The following is a 15,972-nucleotide window of genomic DNA, read 5'->3' as shown; positions in this document are numbered from 1 at the left end:
TGCAATGGTATATCTGGATTGTGCTAACTAGTAATGGAGAACACAAGACATTCGTATATTTTCTTAACATTAAACGAAAAAAATGTAGGATCTATATATACCTGATCTGGTTGAAGGTGCTGTGTTAATGAATGCTGTTGCGAAGATCCTTGAAGTGCTACAGATACTTCAACATCAGATGATGCCAAATTTAGATTCAAAGCAGAGCCCAGTGACTCGCTAACCAACTGCTCACCATTTAGCAAGTGATGGCTATTATCCTCAACACCAGAGAAAGCTCTATGACTTATGTTCCTCTCTGAATTTTCATCTTTTACTAATGATGTAGCACTTAGAGCATCACTGCTTAATGAACTTTCATCATTCAGTTCCAATACATATGATGAATGATGACTTAGTGGAGCTATAGTCTGATTCTCAGAGCTTACAGCAAGATTATCACTGCACATGTTGCTTGCAGTACTTCTCAGGGTTACTAGTGGTTCACAGGATTCTGGTTCATCTTCAACCAGCCGATCAGTTTCCTCTGAGGTAGTGCATCCAGACAAGCCTTCTTCAATGTCTAACAAAGGTAAATTATTGTCTAATACCTCAACTGATGTATTTATATGTTGCCTGCTAGATACTGGAGGCGGACCTAACCCTAGACTCCTGGAAGATGCTAAAGCTTGTGTGCAGTTGGAGATTCTTGATGGGCCAGGTAGAGAGACTCCACTTGGTCCTGGAATAGCTAAAGGATCTGCAAGATAGGATTCTTCACTAGGTGGACTACGAACATTATGTTCACATTTCCCACTCCCAACTGATGACAAACTAGCATCAAGAGAACTAGCTTGGAACTGACTGAGTGAAAGAGAAATCTGTTCCATAAAATGTTTAGTATTGGCCCTTCCACTTGTAAACATTCCTTGCGGACTAACGAGCAACTCAACATCTTCACTATCATCACTATTCTGTAATCCTACCTCTGATGTTGATATCTCCCCTTGTTCATTTGCCATGACAGGCAATGGTATCTGAGCACTGGCTGTCAGATCTCCATCTGATTCATCATCTGAAGCAGGGATCTGAGAATCCAAGATCCCTCTCCCACTTGTAGAATCTACAGTAGAGTCGAGTATAACGGCACAGGCCAAACTAGGAGACACTGGACTGCTAGGCCCCGAGACATCATTTCCTTGAAATTCAACTGGTGTTGGTGGTATCGAGTCAATATGGCCAGTGGAGGATGATACAATACAGTTGTCATTTGGGGTGCTTGGTGATCTTAATGGAGACATATGGCCATGAACATTACTACTGCTGGCTTCACATCCTGAAACTATGTTATCCAGTTCCTCCGCATCACTATCATTTAAATTATCAAGAGGATTTCCAACACCAGATGGCCCGGGTGTTGGGCTTAAGTGTAGCCGTAAATCATCTTCTTCTTCTTCTTCTTCTTCTTCTTCCTCAGAACTATTGCCATTTTCTTTAGAGATAGGAGACTGAGGAATATCTTTCAGCTTTGACAGAAGCTGCAAAGGAAGAGTTAAAGCAGGAAGACTACTGGATCCAGCTTGAGGATGAGAATGAACTGCATTCCCAGCTACTTGGGGTTCATTCTTAACATTTCTTGGCTTCAAATGAGACAAACATTGTAACCCACTAGGTCCTGCTTTTGGCAACACTTGTACGTTGCATGAACTTGCTTGTGGTATGAGTTTGGGACCTCTTTCATGATTCTGCTGTGGTGATCTCTGTAGGTTTGCTGAATTAGGGCGAGACATTGGTTGTAAACCACTTGGGCCAGGAATGTCATTGTGGAGCAAACTCTGACTTGGCTGAGATAATATATGAGAGTTTCTAGATTCATGAAATGATATTCTATCATGGTTTTGTGTACTGGGCTGAGAGACAGATATAGGTGAATTTCTACTTAAAGCTAAACGTTTCTGTTTTGCCCATATGCTCTCAGCTGGAGCAGGAACATGAGAATGTTCACTCTCTCTAATTGTTAAACGAGGTGGCTCCCATTTAGGCTGTACACTACCTAATGATGATGGTGTAGAAAATAAACTGTTTGGCCCTGGTATATTACAGGCTCTACTAGTGCTGACTGATGAACATCCGGCTGAACTCGAATGTCTGTGGGCCTCAGTTATTACTAGAGATTCACTCGCACTGGATATACTACTTGTGACCCCAACTGGGAGAGTAGGCAAAGAGCTGGCATGAGATATATGATCCAAAGGTGAATTTTGATGATCAATTGAGGCCCCAATTTCCTCTATAGGGTTATTATATGGTGGTGGAGGAGAGTATCGGGCAGCAGAAGAGAGATTCGGGTCAAGAGGGCTAACACGACGTTGACATTCAGCACTTGAAGACGGCTGGGGTGACAGGCTCCCAGAGAAAGCCCCTCCTAAACTCAAGTATCCAACCTATAAAGAAATCATAATTGTAAATATATATAATAAATCAAAAGTTAACAATACAATATTAAAAATATTTAAAATAATTTGTATTTTTTCTAAATATATAAACCTGACTCCTTTGATAAGAGTGCGATTTCAGCGCAGCTGGAAACTAGGCAGTTACAATTAATAACAGTGTTGGCTGTTACTGGCAGGTGGCAGGGAAGACCCAACCCCCTGAAAACTTGAGTAGCCACTGTGACCTTCACCTAAGTATTACTTTAAAATAATCTTAAAGTTTTTTGTATTTTTCCTAAAACTGTACAAACCTGTAGCTATTTATAGGGATTATCTTTCAGTGAAGCTGGAAGGATAGCCATTAAGCCTTTAAATGAGGTGTCAACCCTACCCAACCACTATACTGTAGTGGGGAGTGTGGGAAAGTAGAGGGTGGCTAAGGGTGAACCAAGTCACTTTTATATTGCAGGCAGGACTTATCGGGTGATGGCGGGACAATTTGTATGAATAGCTACAGGTTTATATTAGTTAGAAAAAATCACAAATTTTAAGTAATTTGTATTTTTCCTAACAGTACTTACCTCGAACTACTTTCTTAGGAGGATCTGGGATCTCCTCAACTACCGCCCAAGAATTTTGCGTAGTTCCCCCTCTCTCCGTTACCTTAGCAGGGTGCTTCGGGGCGAAAGGATACTCGCCCTGGGGCGACCCGGGGTCAGCGCGTGAGGTCGCGCTTGTTAGCTCGCCAGTAAGCGTATGTTTAAGTCCTCCTCGAACTCCTTTAAGATACTCAGGGTAGGATGGGTGGGCCATAACCCGAAAGTAGTTCGAGGTAAGTACTGTTAGGAAAAATACAAATTACTTAAAATTTGTGATTTGTTCCAACACGGAGTATTTACCTCGAACTACTTTCTTAGGAGACTTATACTTTAGGAGGAGGGAGTGGCTTACAGTTCGGAATATTCAAAACTTCCTGGGGCACACGACCTAGATAGGAGGCTAGGTCTAGCTGCCCAGGGAGAGGCAGGAGAGTAGGGGAGAGCACGCAAAAGTCTACCTTATGTACAACTCACCTTTAATTATAATCCAGTCATGGTGTGCCTCAGCGTCCAACTCTCACATGGAAGGAGGACGGGGAAAAAGGAAGGGATATAGGGAAAAAGGGGGGTAGCAAGGAAGGGGGATAGTAAGGAGGAACCTGTGTCGCTTACGATTACTTCCCACGAGCTACACGGTGCCCAAACTACTAAACTTGCTGCATAGCTGAAATGACTGGTCCAATGAAGAAGGCATTCAGGGACTTTCTTGTACAATCCTTGAGGTAATGGGCTGTAAAGGTGGACTGTCTAGCCCAAGTGCCCGCCCGTAAGATCTGATCCACTGCCATGTTCGTGTCAAAGGCCAAGGATGTGCTAAGGCCCCTAATATCATGGGGTCTCGAGGTCCCAGGAACCATAGAGCCATCACTCTCGTAAGCCCTTTTTATAACCTGTCGGAGCCAGAAGGATATAGTGTTTTTGGAAACTGACTTCTTGACTGGACCTGTAGACACGAACAGACTCTTAATAGCTGGTCTGCGTTTGGACGTCCTACTGAGGTATTTCCTGATAGTCCTTACGGTGCACAAGAGCAGGTCTTCCGGGTTATCCGAACGTGAAATTGTTGGAATGGAGAATTCCTCGAACCTAGGGTCCGCAATTGCAGGGTTCTGGGTTTTCGCCACGAATTATGGCACAAACTTAAACGACATGTCCTTCCAACCTTTCGAGTGAGAACTCTCGAAGGACAGTCCGTGGAACTCGCTCACCGATTTCGCCGAGGCCAGAGCTAACAAGAAGACGGCTTTGAGGGTGAGGTCCTTGTCTAGAATAACTTTGAGCGGTTCGAAAGGGGGCTTCGAGAGAGCCCTGAGGACCTTGGCTACATCCCACTGGGGGACCCTCGAGGAGTATGGGTCACAAGACTGCTCAAAACTCCTGTTGAGCATGGAGATGTGGCGAGAAGTCACCAGGTTGATGCCCTTGAGCTGGAAAATCTGACCCAGTGCCGCACAGACTCCCTTGATGGCTGGGATGGAGACTCCTAGGTTGTCTCTCAAGTGCACTAGGAAGTCTGCGATATTGTGGACCGAAGTATCTAAGGGCCGCAGATCCCGAGTGGCACACGATTTGACAAATGTAGCCCATTTCGCCTGGTACACAACGCATGAGGACTTCCGCAGATACCCCGACATCCTGTCTGCAATCTTGTCCGAGAAGCCTTCCTTCCTTAGCAGGCGCTTGATAACCTTCGCCCGTGTAGCCTCAGCCCATGGGTTTTCGTGCAACCTTCGGAAGTGAGGCTGACTTAGCAGGTCTTCTCTTGCTGGTAGAGGCCACGGAGGAAGAGTGGCCAGGGCCTGAAGATCCGTGAACCACTCCCTCTCCGGCCACCAGGGCACTACCAAAGTCATCTTTGTGGACTTGGACTGTCTTAGCCTGTTGAGAACCTGCCTGATCATTCCGAAGGGGGGAAAGGCGTAGACATCGAGGTTGTCCCATGGGTGCTGGACGGCTTCCTCGAACACTGCTGTCGGGTCTGGCACCGGGGAGGTTTGCGTCGAGGCTCGTGGCGAACGTGTCTATCACTGGGGAGCCCCGACGCCGGAGGACTTCCTGTGCCACTTGGGGATGAAGGGACCATTCCGACCCTACCACTTGGCCTGTCCTGCTCAGTCCGTCTACCAGGACGTTCCTTTTTCTGGGGATGAACCTGGCCGTTATCAGAATGTGGTTCATTTCGGCCCATTCTAGGATCTGAGCCGTGAGGTCCCACAGCTCCCTTGACCTAAAGCCTCCCTGCTTTTTTATGTACACCACCACTGCACATGAGTGCCACAGAGTTCCCCCGGAGGAGACGGGCAAATTTTACCAATGCTCTCTGTACTGCCATGAGCTCCAGAAGATTGATGTGCCAGGTCTTTTCCTCCACCGACCATTTCCCCTCTGCTGTTTCCTCGAGGAGATGGCTCCCCACCCCTCCTTCGATGCGTCCATGAAGAGCAGCATCTCCGGAGGAGCGGAGCCGAACGGAATTCCCTTCGACGTGTGATTCCTGTCGGACCACCAGAGGAGTGTGTCCTTGGAGGAAGGGGACACCGGGACTATCTTTTGCGGGGACTTCTCCACTGACCAGAGGTCCTTCAGGTTCCATTGGATTGGTCTGAGCTTGAGCCTGCCCTGTGGAACCAATTTCTCCAACAAGACCAGGCGACCCACTAACATCTGCCAATCCTTGGCCCTCACCGGAGTACCAGCTAGGAACGGTCGAATCACCTGGTCCAGGTTGTCCAGCCTCTCCTGGGAGGGAAAGGCTCTCGTCAGCTGGGAGTCTAGGACCATTCCCAGGTACGTCATCCTGGTGGTTGGGATTAGCTGTGACTTCTCGAGATTGATCGTGATCCCGAGGTCCTTGCAGAAACTCAACAGGAGTGGGCCTTGATACTTTAAGTCTGCCTCTGAGGCTGAAAGCTGCAACCAGTCGTCGAGGTACCTGATCAGCCTGATGCCCTGCTCGTGTGCCCAGACTGATACCAGGGCGAAGACTCTCATGAACACTTGTGGGGCCGTCGCCAGACCGAAGCAGAGGGTCCTGAACTGAAGGGTCTGAGAGCCCGACCGAACTCTGAGGAACTTCCTGCTGGAGGGGTGAACCGGAATCTGAAAGTAAGCATCCTTGAGATCCAGGGACATCATGAAATCCCCTTCTCTCAAGGCTGCCATCACAGACTTCGGCGTGTCCATCTTGAAGGGGGTCTTCTTGATGAACTTGTTCAACGCCGAGAGGTCGGTGACTGGCCTCCAACCTCCCGTCGCCTTCTCCACCAGGAAGTCTGCTGTAGAAGCCCGGGGATGGCTCGTGCACGGGTTGTAGGGTTCCCTTGTTCAGCATAGCCTCTACTTCTGCTTGCAGGGCTGCTTTTCTCTCAGAGTCCTTGGGCGCAAGCCACTTCTCCCAATGTTCGGGGATCAACAGGGGCGGATCCGACACGAAGGGAATCCTGTATCCCTCCCTGAGAACTGTCACCGTCCACGGGTCCACTCCGTTGTCCCGCCATGCTTGCCAATATCGTTTGAGGCATCCCCCCACCTGAGGCGTGGGAAGGTGAGAGGGGGCCTCTCTCCCTATCTCCTTCTAGGGAGATGGTTGGAACGGCCTCTCCTTGACCCTGAGTATTTGGGCCTAAAGGCGGCTTGAGGTTGGGCACCACTCCTCCTGGAGGGCCGAGGAGATTGGTGCCAGGAAGAGGTGGAAGCCTCCTGCCTAGCCGAAGACGTAGGCGGGTAGGCCTCGTCTGTAGCAGTTCTTCTCACAGGGGGTCGCCTTGGTAATTGCTGTCTGGGCTCGGCCATACCCTTCAACTTGCCGACCCTCTCTACCGTCTCGGCCACTGCCTGAAGGGGGAACACCGTCTCACACCAGACGGGAAAGTTCCTCAGGAACTTTGCTTCTCGCTTGGGGAGCCTACGGGGTAACCTATTCAGTACAGTGTCCCTTCTCCTCAGAACCGTTAGCCGTCTGAGTAAGGGACTGAAAAGTAAGGAATTTCATAGCCTTACCACCCCTCCCCCGAGCGGATTAATTCTAGCAGGAGAGCCTGGTTTTCAGGGACTGACAGGTCGTGCGAAAGCTGGAAGCCTGCTAGCGTACACGCCCACCAGTCCAGCCAAGAGGTGACGTTAACGAGGTCCTGTGAGGTGTCTTCCATCATGGCGGCCTCCGCTTGCGAGAAGACCACCGGTGCATTTAGGCTACGTTCGTCCGTGTTGCCCTGGTTCAGGGTAGCGACCGCTTCCTCCAATGTGCGGGGCCCTGAGTGTCGACCGTCAGGCACATAGAATTTCTTCTGGGTCCTGAGACCCGGCAGGAGCTTGAAGGAACCCTGTGCCCTCAGCGAGTTCTTCGGGCCTGACACAAAACGGTCCACACGTTCCATTCCCAGGATAGCATCGGGTGCTAACAGTAGGGTCAGAGATGGTTTTTGCTGGACAGGATTGTCAACCATTCTGCCCAGACCTGAGAGCCAAGCTTGTTCTGCTGCTGGCTGAGGCTCGTCTAACTTATGGTGATGTCGGATGAGAGCTAACACCTTACGATAAGACAAGACCTCGTCCGGAGAGCACTCGCCTGAGCCCAAAAGTTCACCCACGATCTGTACCTCCGCGTCGGAGGCTTCATCGAACACGGAGGGAACCGTGGGCGCAGAGGCATCCCTCCCCTCCTGGTTGGGTGATGGAGCAGTTGCCTCCGTCACGGGTCGAGCCACCGGGGCGGAGGTAGCCGTCATGGGTCTACCCCCTCCCGGGGTTATCCGGATGGCGCTGGTCGTTGGTCGAGGCAGCGGCGTATCCCGAAATTTGGTTGGAGCCACTGTGACGAAAGGTCCTGGAGCTGAGCCGCTGGGTCTAACCAGCGGAAGTTCCCGACACACGGGTGGAGCCGCTAACTTACTAGGTCGGGGCAACTGAAAGTGTGCCAACGGCCGCACCCGAAAAGCAGGCGGACCCGAAGAGACACTGGGCAAGGGTACGGAAGCGGCTCCAGCAGCCACCGAGGCAGGCACTGGAGCGGCAAGCTTCTTGCTAGATTCCCGACGGTGTCGGACAACAGTAATATACCTTTTCCTCGAGGAACTCCGCTTCTTGTACCTCCTCCTCGAGGACTTCGACCTCTTCTTGGCCGGGCTGACGTGGGAGCTTGGTCTCCTCCTCCTGGAACGCTTCCTCTTTCTCCTGGAGTCCCGTCCACTGGAACTCTCCGACGAATAGGAACTGTAGGAAGAGTAGTCGTCCGAAGAATAGGAGCTTGCCGAGTCGTCCGTTTCAATTACGAGCCTCCTAGGGGTCCTTGGTCTGGAAAGTGGGGTCGAGGGCTCCATGAAGTGCGGCGGAAGCGTAGCTGATGGCCCCGGGGGTGAGCGGATAGCAGGTCAAGAGGGGAACCAACCTTTGAATTCCTCCTCCTGCGTCATGGGGGACCTGAAGGGCGTCCTAGGCGCCGTCCACACGATGGAATCGGGGTCCGAAGAGCACGTGAGCCGCCCTTCTTTGTTCCGACCACTCCCGGAACCCGCTGAACCTGAAAAACACTGCCAGGGCGTGGGGGTAGGCGCTGATTCAGGCTTCCACCACACCGGGTCTTCACCTGAGACGGGTCCTGCAGGCACCAGGCCTTCGTCTACTAAACACACTTTCGCCATACTAGCAGACACCCCCCCTCTCGTCTGCGTAGGCCCCTTATCAACAGATTCCCCGACATCAGACTCATGGGGAACTGCAATGGGCCGTTTCCCCGCAACGGACTTGCCTCGTCCCCTACTCTGGGTAGGGGAAGGTGAAGGAGAACCTCTCTCTGACTGCGCTGAGGGCGACGTTAACGGCGAAGCAAGGCCTGTCTTTTTCGGAGATTTCTTGGATGCCTTCTTCTTCTTTTTGGAGAACAAGGTCCATTGCAGTTCCGGCCAAGACTCGCACTCAGGACACGTGGAGGTCGGGGAGCACTTATTCCCCCGACACGAGGAGCACAAGGTGTGTGTGCAGGTCGACCTCGGGCCTAGAGAGCCAGGCTCCGCAAGACTTACCAGCTTGGGGCCCGGGACAGCGATGTTGGGATTCCATAGTGAAAAGCGAACATGCAAGCGACACAAGAACACAAGGGAAAGGTGAGGAACACAACAGGAACATGTGGAACACAAGGGATGGAGAACACAAAGGAACACGTGGTACACAAGGCGATCGGAAGGGATAAGTGAGAGAGCGGCGAGATGATATCTACGCCGCAACCAGACGCTTACTGGCGAGCTAACAAGCGTAGCCTCACGCGCTGACCCCTAGTCGCCCCAGGGCGAGTATCCTTCCGTCAAGGAGCGCCCCGACAAGGTAACAGAGAGAGAGGGAACTACGCAAAATTTTGGTCGGTAATTGAGGAGATCCCAGATCCTCCTAAGAAAGTAGTTCGAGGTAAGTACTCCGTGTTGGAACAATCACAAATTACTTCCAAATGTCACTTGTTCCTGCACTAAAAAACCTTACGCTATTTATAGGGTTGACACCCTTAGGAGGGTGGTAAGTCCGACAACTGGCTTAGTCATTGCAGGGATTTTCTCTGTACAGTATTTGACTGTAGCTAGAGGAAAACCTTGACACCTTCTAAAGTGATACATAAAAGGAGTATTGATAGCGGCCTGAGCAGCCTGTGTGGTTGTGAGAGCATATGAACATCTAGGTAAGCATATTCCAAGCATATTCCGAGTTTCAAAATAGGAATACATAATTTACACACAGACATTTCCCAATGCCTACCTAACGGGAAGCACTGGGAACATGTAAAAGTATAAAATCTATACTAGACTAAACAAGGGAAATGGTTCTTACCTGCAAACAGATGAGGCCAGCTTGCAGAGGGACCCATTGGGCTCTTCTCAACAAGAGGGAAAGGTGAAGAAAAGAAAAGAGCCAGTCATTTTTATTCATTCATCCTAGACTTATCCCAGGTAACCAATGCCCTCAACCATCTGCTACTTGTCCAACAAAGAGCCAGAGGTCCTCTTAAACCACTTGTGCAGCCACCAAAAGACCGATAGAAAACATATCGAGGTTCCTGTGGGTTACGTCTTGCAGGTAGTGGGTCGTGAAGGTTGTCTGTCGCTTCCATATCCCCGCTTGTAATACCTGGATTACAGAAAAGTTGCGTTTGAAGGACAGGGATGTACTAATGGCCCTGACATCGTGAGCTCTGGGTTGTTGAGGTGGAGGGTCAGGATTCAGTGCCGAGTCTATAACTTTATGAATCCAGGCAGAGATGGTATTCTTGGTGACCTTCCTCTTAATTTTACCTGTACTGACAAAGAGGGCTGCCAGTTGGGGATGAGTTACTACAGTGCTTTCAAGATAATATTGCTAACTCCTCACTGGACAGACTAAAAGTTAATCTGGATCATTGGTTACAGAAAGGGGCCTAATCTAGGGTCCAGTACTCTCAGATTTTGAGTTCTTGCAATAAACTCAGCTTTGCTGAGTGTCACCTCCCACCAAGTCCTTGAATGGGCAATGTCGTATGAGACCATGAATTTCACTAACTCTCTGCGGAGGCTAAAGAGAGTAAGGACCCTGTCTTCAAAGTGAGGTTACTGTCTGTTGGTTAGTGTAATGGTTTGCATGGTGGCCCTTCAACACTTTGTGATCCAGGGGCTAGCTGTAATACCCACTACAAGAACTGCCGTTGTAATCCAAGGGCCACCTGTAGTACCCACTAAGTTGGTTTAGTTTTTCCTAGACTAAACTTTTCTAAGAAAGTTCCCCATTACTTTGGCCGTTATTCATTTTTCTATGTTTCTTTGAGCATCATTTTCCATCTTTATATGATTACTTTCCCTCCCATAACCCCTAAATCCTCCCATACTTATAAATGAAAGCAGCCAGGCTCCCAGCCTCGTTCTGTTGGCAGTAACTGATCTGATTGACCCGTCATCTGCCCGCCATTTGGAAGGTCACTCCTTTATATATTTACGGAAATAAACTATGGCATCATCAAAAATGTTTCTGCGCACTGGATTGTCTGGATACGTGTCCTTCTGAGAGCGAATTTTTTATTTGGCAATGAGAGCGAAGAAAAAGATAATGTTTTTGAAAACGGGGTTATTGGTGACACGGAAAACAATTCTTCATCTGAAACCGAGTCAGGCCACATTGAAAGTAACTTAGACTAGAGACTTTACGACTCTATTCCCGAATTTAAAATTTTTTTGGATGGGGATTATACAACTGTTGTAAGGACTCCTTTACATTTTTTACATTATTTTCTATTGAATCATTCCAGTCAAGTGCCAATAAAAATGACAAATTCAGAGATAATTTGTATTTTCCCCTAACTAATAAAAACCTGGAGTTATTTATGTGGGTTTTCTTTCAGCGGCAGCTGAAGGTAGCCATTAAACTTTAAATGCGAGGTGGCAACCATGCTTAACCGCTTAGCGGGTAGGCAGAGGATGGCTGGGGGGTTACCCACACGCCTCTATATATACTCTCACAGCTGTGAGAAGTCAATTTTTATTGCAGGCAGGACTTCTGTGGGACAGGTGATGGCGGGCCAATTTATATAAATAACTCCAGGTTTGTATTAGTTAAGGAAAAATACAAATTATCTCCAAATTTTTCATTTGTTCCCATACTAACAAACCTTCCGTTATTTGTGTGGATGACTCACTCTTGTGGGTGGAAGTCCTAGGTCTGGCATGGAAATTGACCTGGTTTTACCTACTACAGTATATGACTGTAGTCTAAGGAAAACTTTGACACCTCGCTGACACCCACTAAACCCAAACTAATTCAAACCCAACTAAGACTAACTCCCACCTTAGAAAAAAGAGGACAAACACGAATCAACCCGTAGCCCCCTAGCTTAAGTAGGACCCCAGCTAAAATTATAGAACCAGCCACAGGGGCCTCTACATGCGCCTTGGGGAGCCATAGATGAACTAAATACATGGGTAACTCGCTCAACTAAAGCTCCGTTAGCGATGCTGAATAGTGGGTGGGATTTCCGGATTGGGGCTGCCATTAGGAGAGGCGAAGTGGGCCAAAGAATCTTGATCTTAACTTAACAATAATTACTAGAGATAGGAGGAAATATACAAAGTGAGTATATTCGCAGCCTGTGCAATTTAGTAAAATAGGGGTTGTTATTTGTATGAAACGTCCGAGTTTTAAATAGGAAAAAACAACAAGACATATCCCATTGCTCCCTTGCAGAAGCAATGGGGGCGTGGAAAATATAAAAATTTTATGACTTATACTAGGCTACACGAGGGAAGTGATAATTACCTGCAGAGGTTGAAGCCAGCTTTCAGGGGGACATATGGCGCTGTACCCCAAAAGAGGGGAAGATGAAGGAAGGAAAGCCAGACATTCCTCTCATTCATCCCAGTCTTAACCTGGGTAACCAATGCCCTCAACCAACTGCTACTTGTCCATTAAGGAGCTTGAGGTATCTTAAACCACTTGTTGAGCAGCCACCACAGGATCGATAGTAAACGTATCGAGCCTCCTTGAATGGGCAATGTCTTATGAGAGGCCATGAAGTTCACTCTCTCTTTGCCGAGGCTAAAGCGAACAGGAACGCCATCTTCAAAGTGAGATTTTGGTCAGTTGCAAGGCATAATGGTTTGTAGAGAGGTAATTTTAGGGACTTCAAGACGTGAACCACATTCCAAGGAGGAGGCGTGATCTCTGACTGTGGGCAAGTAATCTCATAACTCCAAATGAGTAAAGAAAGCTCCAACGAAGAGGAAATGTCAACTCCTTTCAGTTTGAAGGCGAGGCTCAAGGCTGACCGATAGCCTTTCACTGCTGATATTGAAAGGAGCTTTTCCTCCAGAAGGTATACAAGAAACTTCGCTATTACTGGAATAGTGGCATCGAGTGGAGAGATATTCCTTCCACAACACCAACCACTTGAGACTCGACTTAGCCTGGTAGACCAAGGCTGAGAACCAACGCAAGTGTCCAGACATTCGCTCCGCAACTTGTCGTGAAAAGCCCTTCTGAGTGAGAAGACGCTGTATAGTCTCCACGCGTGAAGTGGAAGCGTCTTAACGGTCTTGTGGAAGATGATTGCGTGAGGCTGTTCGAGTAGAACTGGTCGTGGAGGGAGTTCTCTCGGTCGATATACGAGAAGTTGTAGGAGGTCACGGAACCACTCTGCGTGATGCCAGAGCAGAACTACAATGTTCATCAATAGATCTTTGGATGCTCTGGTTTTTTTTGGAGCAGTCTTATCAGACAAAACGGGGGGAAAGGCATACACGTCGATGTTGTCTCACCATAGTTGGAATGTATCTTAACATAGAGCGTGAGGGTCCGGGACTGGAGAACAGTACAGCAAAAGCTTGCAGTTCAAAGATGTTAAGAACAGGTCTACAGTCAGGGAACCCCACAAAGTCAGGACTTTTTTCGTTATCTACTATCTGAGTCACTCTGCTCAGCTTGTCCGCGAGCACATTCCTCTTGACGGGAATGAAGCGAGCTGATAGAGCCACCAGATGTTCTTCTGACCATCTGAAGTTCTTTACTACAAGATGGCATAGAGGCTGCGAAAGGGTACCACCCTGCTTGTTTATGTAAGCCACTACTGTGGTGTTGTCGCTCATCAACACCACAGAGTGACCTGTCAGCAACTGTTGGAACTGGTGAAGAGCCAGGTAGGCTGCTCTCACCTCTAGAAGATTTATGTGCTGGTACCTTTCTGATTCTAACCAAAGACTGGAGATCATATGGTGCAGCAGGTGAGCCCCCACCCTTGTTTTGATGCATTTATGAAAATCATCAAATCTGGAGGGGGAACGAGAAGATTCTGGCCTCACCGAAGGTTTTCGTCTACCATCCACCAACTCAAATGCGTCACCTGATCCTGAGTTATGGGAACTCGGGTGTCCAGTGAATCAGAGTGTTGGTTCCACACGGACTTCAGGTGCCATTGCAGGGATCTCATCCTGAGGCAGCCGTTTGGAACAAGACGGGTGAGAGAGGTCAGATGGCCTAATAGACTCAAACAACTTCTTTCCCGAGGAAGGGAGCAGACACTTCCTTCAGAATGTGTACTCTTTCGTCTGATGGGAAGACTTTCTCTAAGACGGTGTCTATGATCATTCTGAGGTATACCAGTCTTTATGAAGGTTGCAGTGATGACTTCTCGCAATTTATCAGGACCCCCAGATCCTGACAAAACTCAAGAGGCATAAATCGGTGACGAAGAAGGGTCGTCTCAGAGTCTGCTAGAATCCGTCAGTCGTCCAGATATCTGAGAAGACGGATGCAGTTCCTGTGAGCCCAAGATGATACTAGGGCGAACACTCTGGTAAAAACCTAAGGGGCTGTTGTGAGACCGAAGCATAGAACCTTGAACTGGTATATCTTTCCTTTGTGAATGAACCTTAAATACTTCCTTGAAGACTGATGTATTGGGATCTGGAAGTAAGCGTCCTTCAGATCAAGTGTGCACATCAAGTCCCTTGGACATACCGCTTGAATGACCGTGTCTGCTGTCTCTATTCTGAACTGAGTCTGTTGGACAAACTTGTTCAAAGGGGAGAGATCGATGACTGGTCTCCAGCCTCAGGTTATCTTTTCCACCAGAAAAATCTGACTGTAAAAGCCCGGAGACCCGTCCACTACCTCTTGGAAAGCACCCTTCTGCAGCATGGTCTGGACTTCGGCTCTGAGGGCCAGCTCCTTTGCGGATCCCTTCGCATAGAAGCCAAGATACACTGGATTCCGAGTCAGAGGAGGGAGAGATTGCGTGAACGGGACGCGATACCCTAGGGCGATCACATTGACCTTCCGGGGATCTGCCCCCTGAAGCTGCCACTTCCGCCAGTGACGTTGCAGGCATCCTCCCACAGGTGAATTGGTGAGGAATGCCATTCCTCGTGGGAATGGCCACATCGGCCGCCTGCTTTACCTTCCTTCTTTCCTCTGAAGGACTTGGACCACCTCTGTCCTTTGGACTGAAAGGGCCTCCAAGACACATTAAATGGTCCCGAGGACCTAGCAGTCGACTGGTTAGACGAAGGGGCTTGCTGAGGCCGAGAAGACTGGGGAGGTCTACCATAGGACCAAGATGTCATGGCCCTATGGAGGAGAGAATCATTGGACAATTTCCTTCATTCATCGCTCAACAGCCCTCTCTATCTCCTCTGGAACCAAGAGAGAACTTTCAAGAGTGGAATTCCTCAGCCAAGAGACCTCCTCCTTCGGCACCTGCTTATGGAACCGTCCTATGACGGTATCCCTCCTCTTGAGTATGGTGTTCGGCCACAGGTTGACAACAATGTGCGATAGGAACTCAAGAGTCCGGGTACCCGACAGTAGGAAGGACTTTAATATCTTCCTGGCATACTTCACGCCTCTCTCTATGTTTAGGAGTTCAAGCTCCAACAGTGTGGTCATCAGAGAGGAGAGTGTCAGAGTGGAGTGTAGTTCCCCTTCGATCTCTTACTACTTCCTTTGTAACACAAAAGGACGTGGCAGAAACCAAGAGGAGGAACCTGCCCTCAAGGAACTGCAAGTTCTGGCTATCTGAAAGAAAGCTTTCCTTTTGGCAGCTGTCTGGCCTTTGGACTAGGGCAAAGCTGCGCTGGACCTGGAAGGCTTCTGGGTATCGAAAATCTCGTCAAGCACCATATCCGTCCCTTTCTGGGTGGTGGTTCAGGAGTAGCCAGCCTGTTAATGGCCCTCATACAGGCGAGGACCTGCCAAAAGGTATGTTCCGACTCTTTCCTCTCATGTTCGGAGTGATAGTTTAGACTGGCCGCCTTTGGAAGATTTTCATCCTCTGAGTCTAAGGGGTCGTCCACCTCCAGGCTCACGTCCAGAGCCTGGGGTAGGTCCAGGTCGTCAACTGAAACCATGCCTGGGCCAGCCACCGGGGACTGCGTCTGTTCCTCGGTCTCTCTAGCTTCCCTTGCTATGGTGTTCTTCGGTTTTGTCTTAGAGTCCTTCGACTCCCTTCGCACGGTACGATC

The 15,972-nt window shown here is 49.0% G+C and overlaps 1 protein-coding gene across 1 annotated transcript in view; it reads right to left on the bottom strand.

Moving 5' to 3' along the window:
• Positions 1 to 15,972, bottom strand: part of LOC137616354 (uncharacterized) — a 335,573-nt gene that overhangs the window by 298,888 nt on the left and 20,713 nt on the right. The window contains exon 3 of the mRNA XM_068346014.1: positions 102 to 2,423. Within this exon, the coding sequence (XP_068202115.1) occupies positions 102 to 2,423 (2,322 nt within the window). The remainder of the gene's footprint in view (positions 1 to 101; positions 2,424 to 15,972) is intronic.

This window comes from Palaemon carinicauda, chromosome 22 (assembly GCF_036898095.1).
Source record: "Palaemon carinicauda isolate YSFRI2023 chromosome 22, ASM3689809v2, whole genome shotgun sequence".
Lineage (NCBI taxonomy): Eukaryota > Metazoa > Arthropoda > Malacostraca > Decapoda > Palaemonidae > Palaemon > Palaemon carinicauda.
Note: the sequence above shows the minus strand (reverse complement) of the source record. Positions and strands in the feature narration are given on the sequence as shown.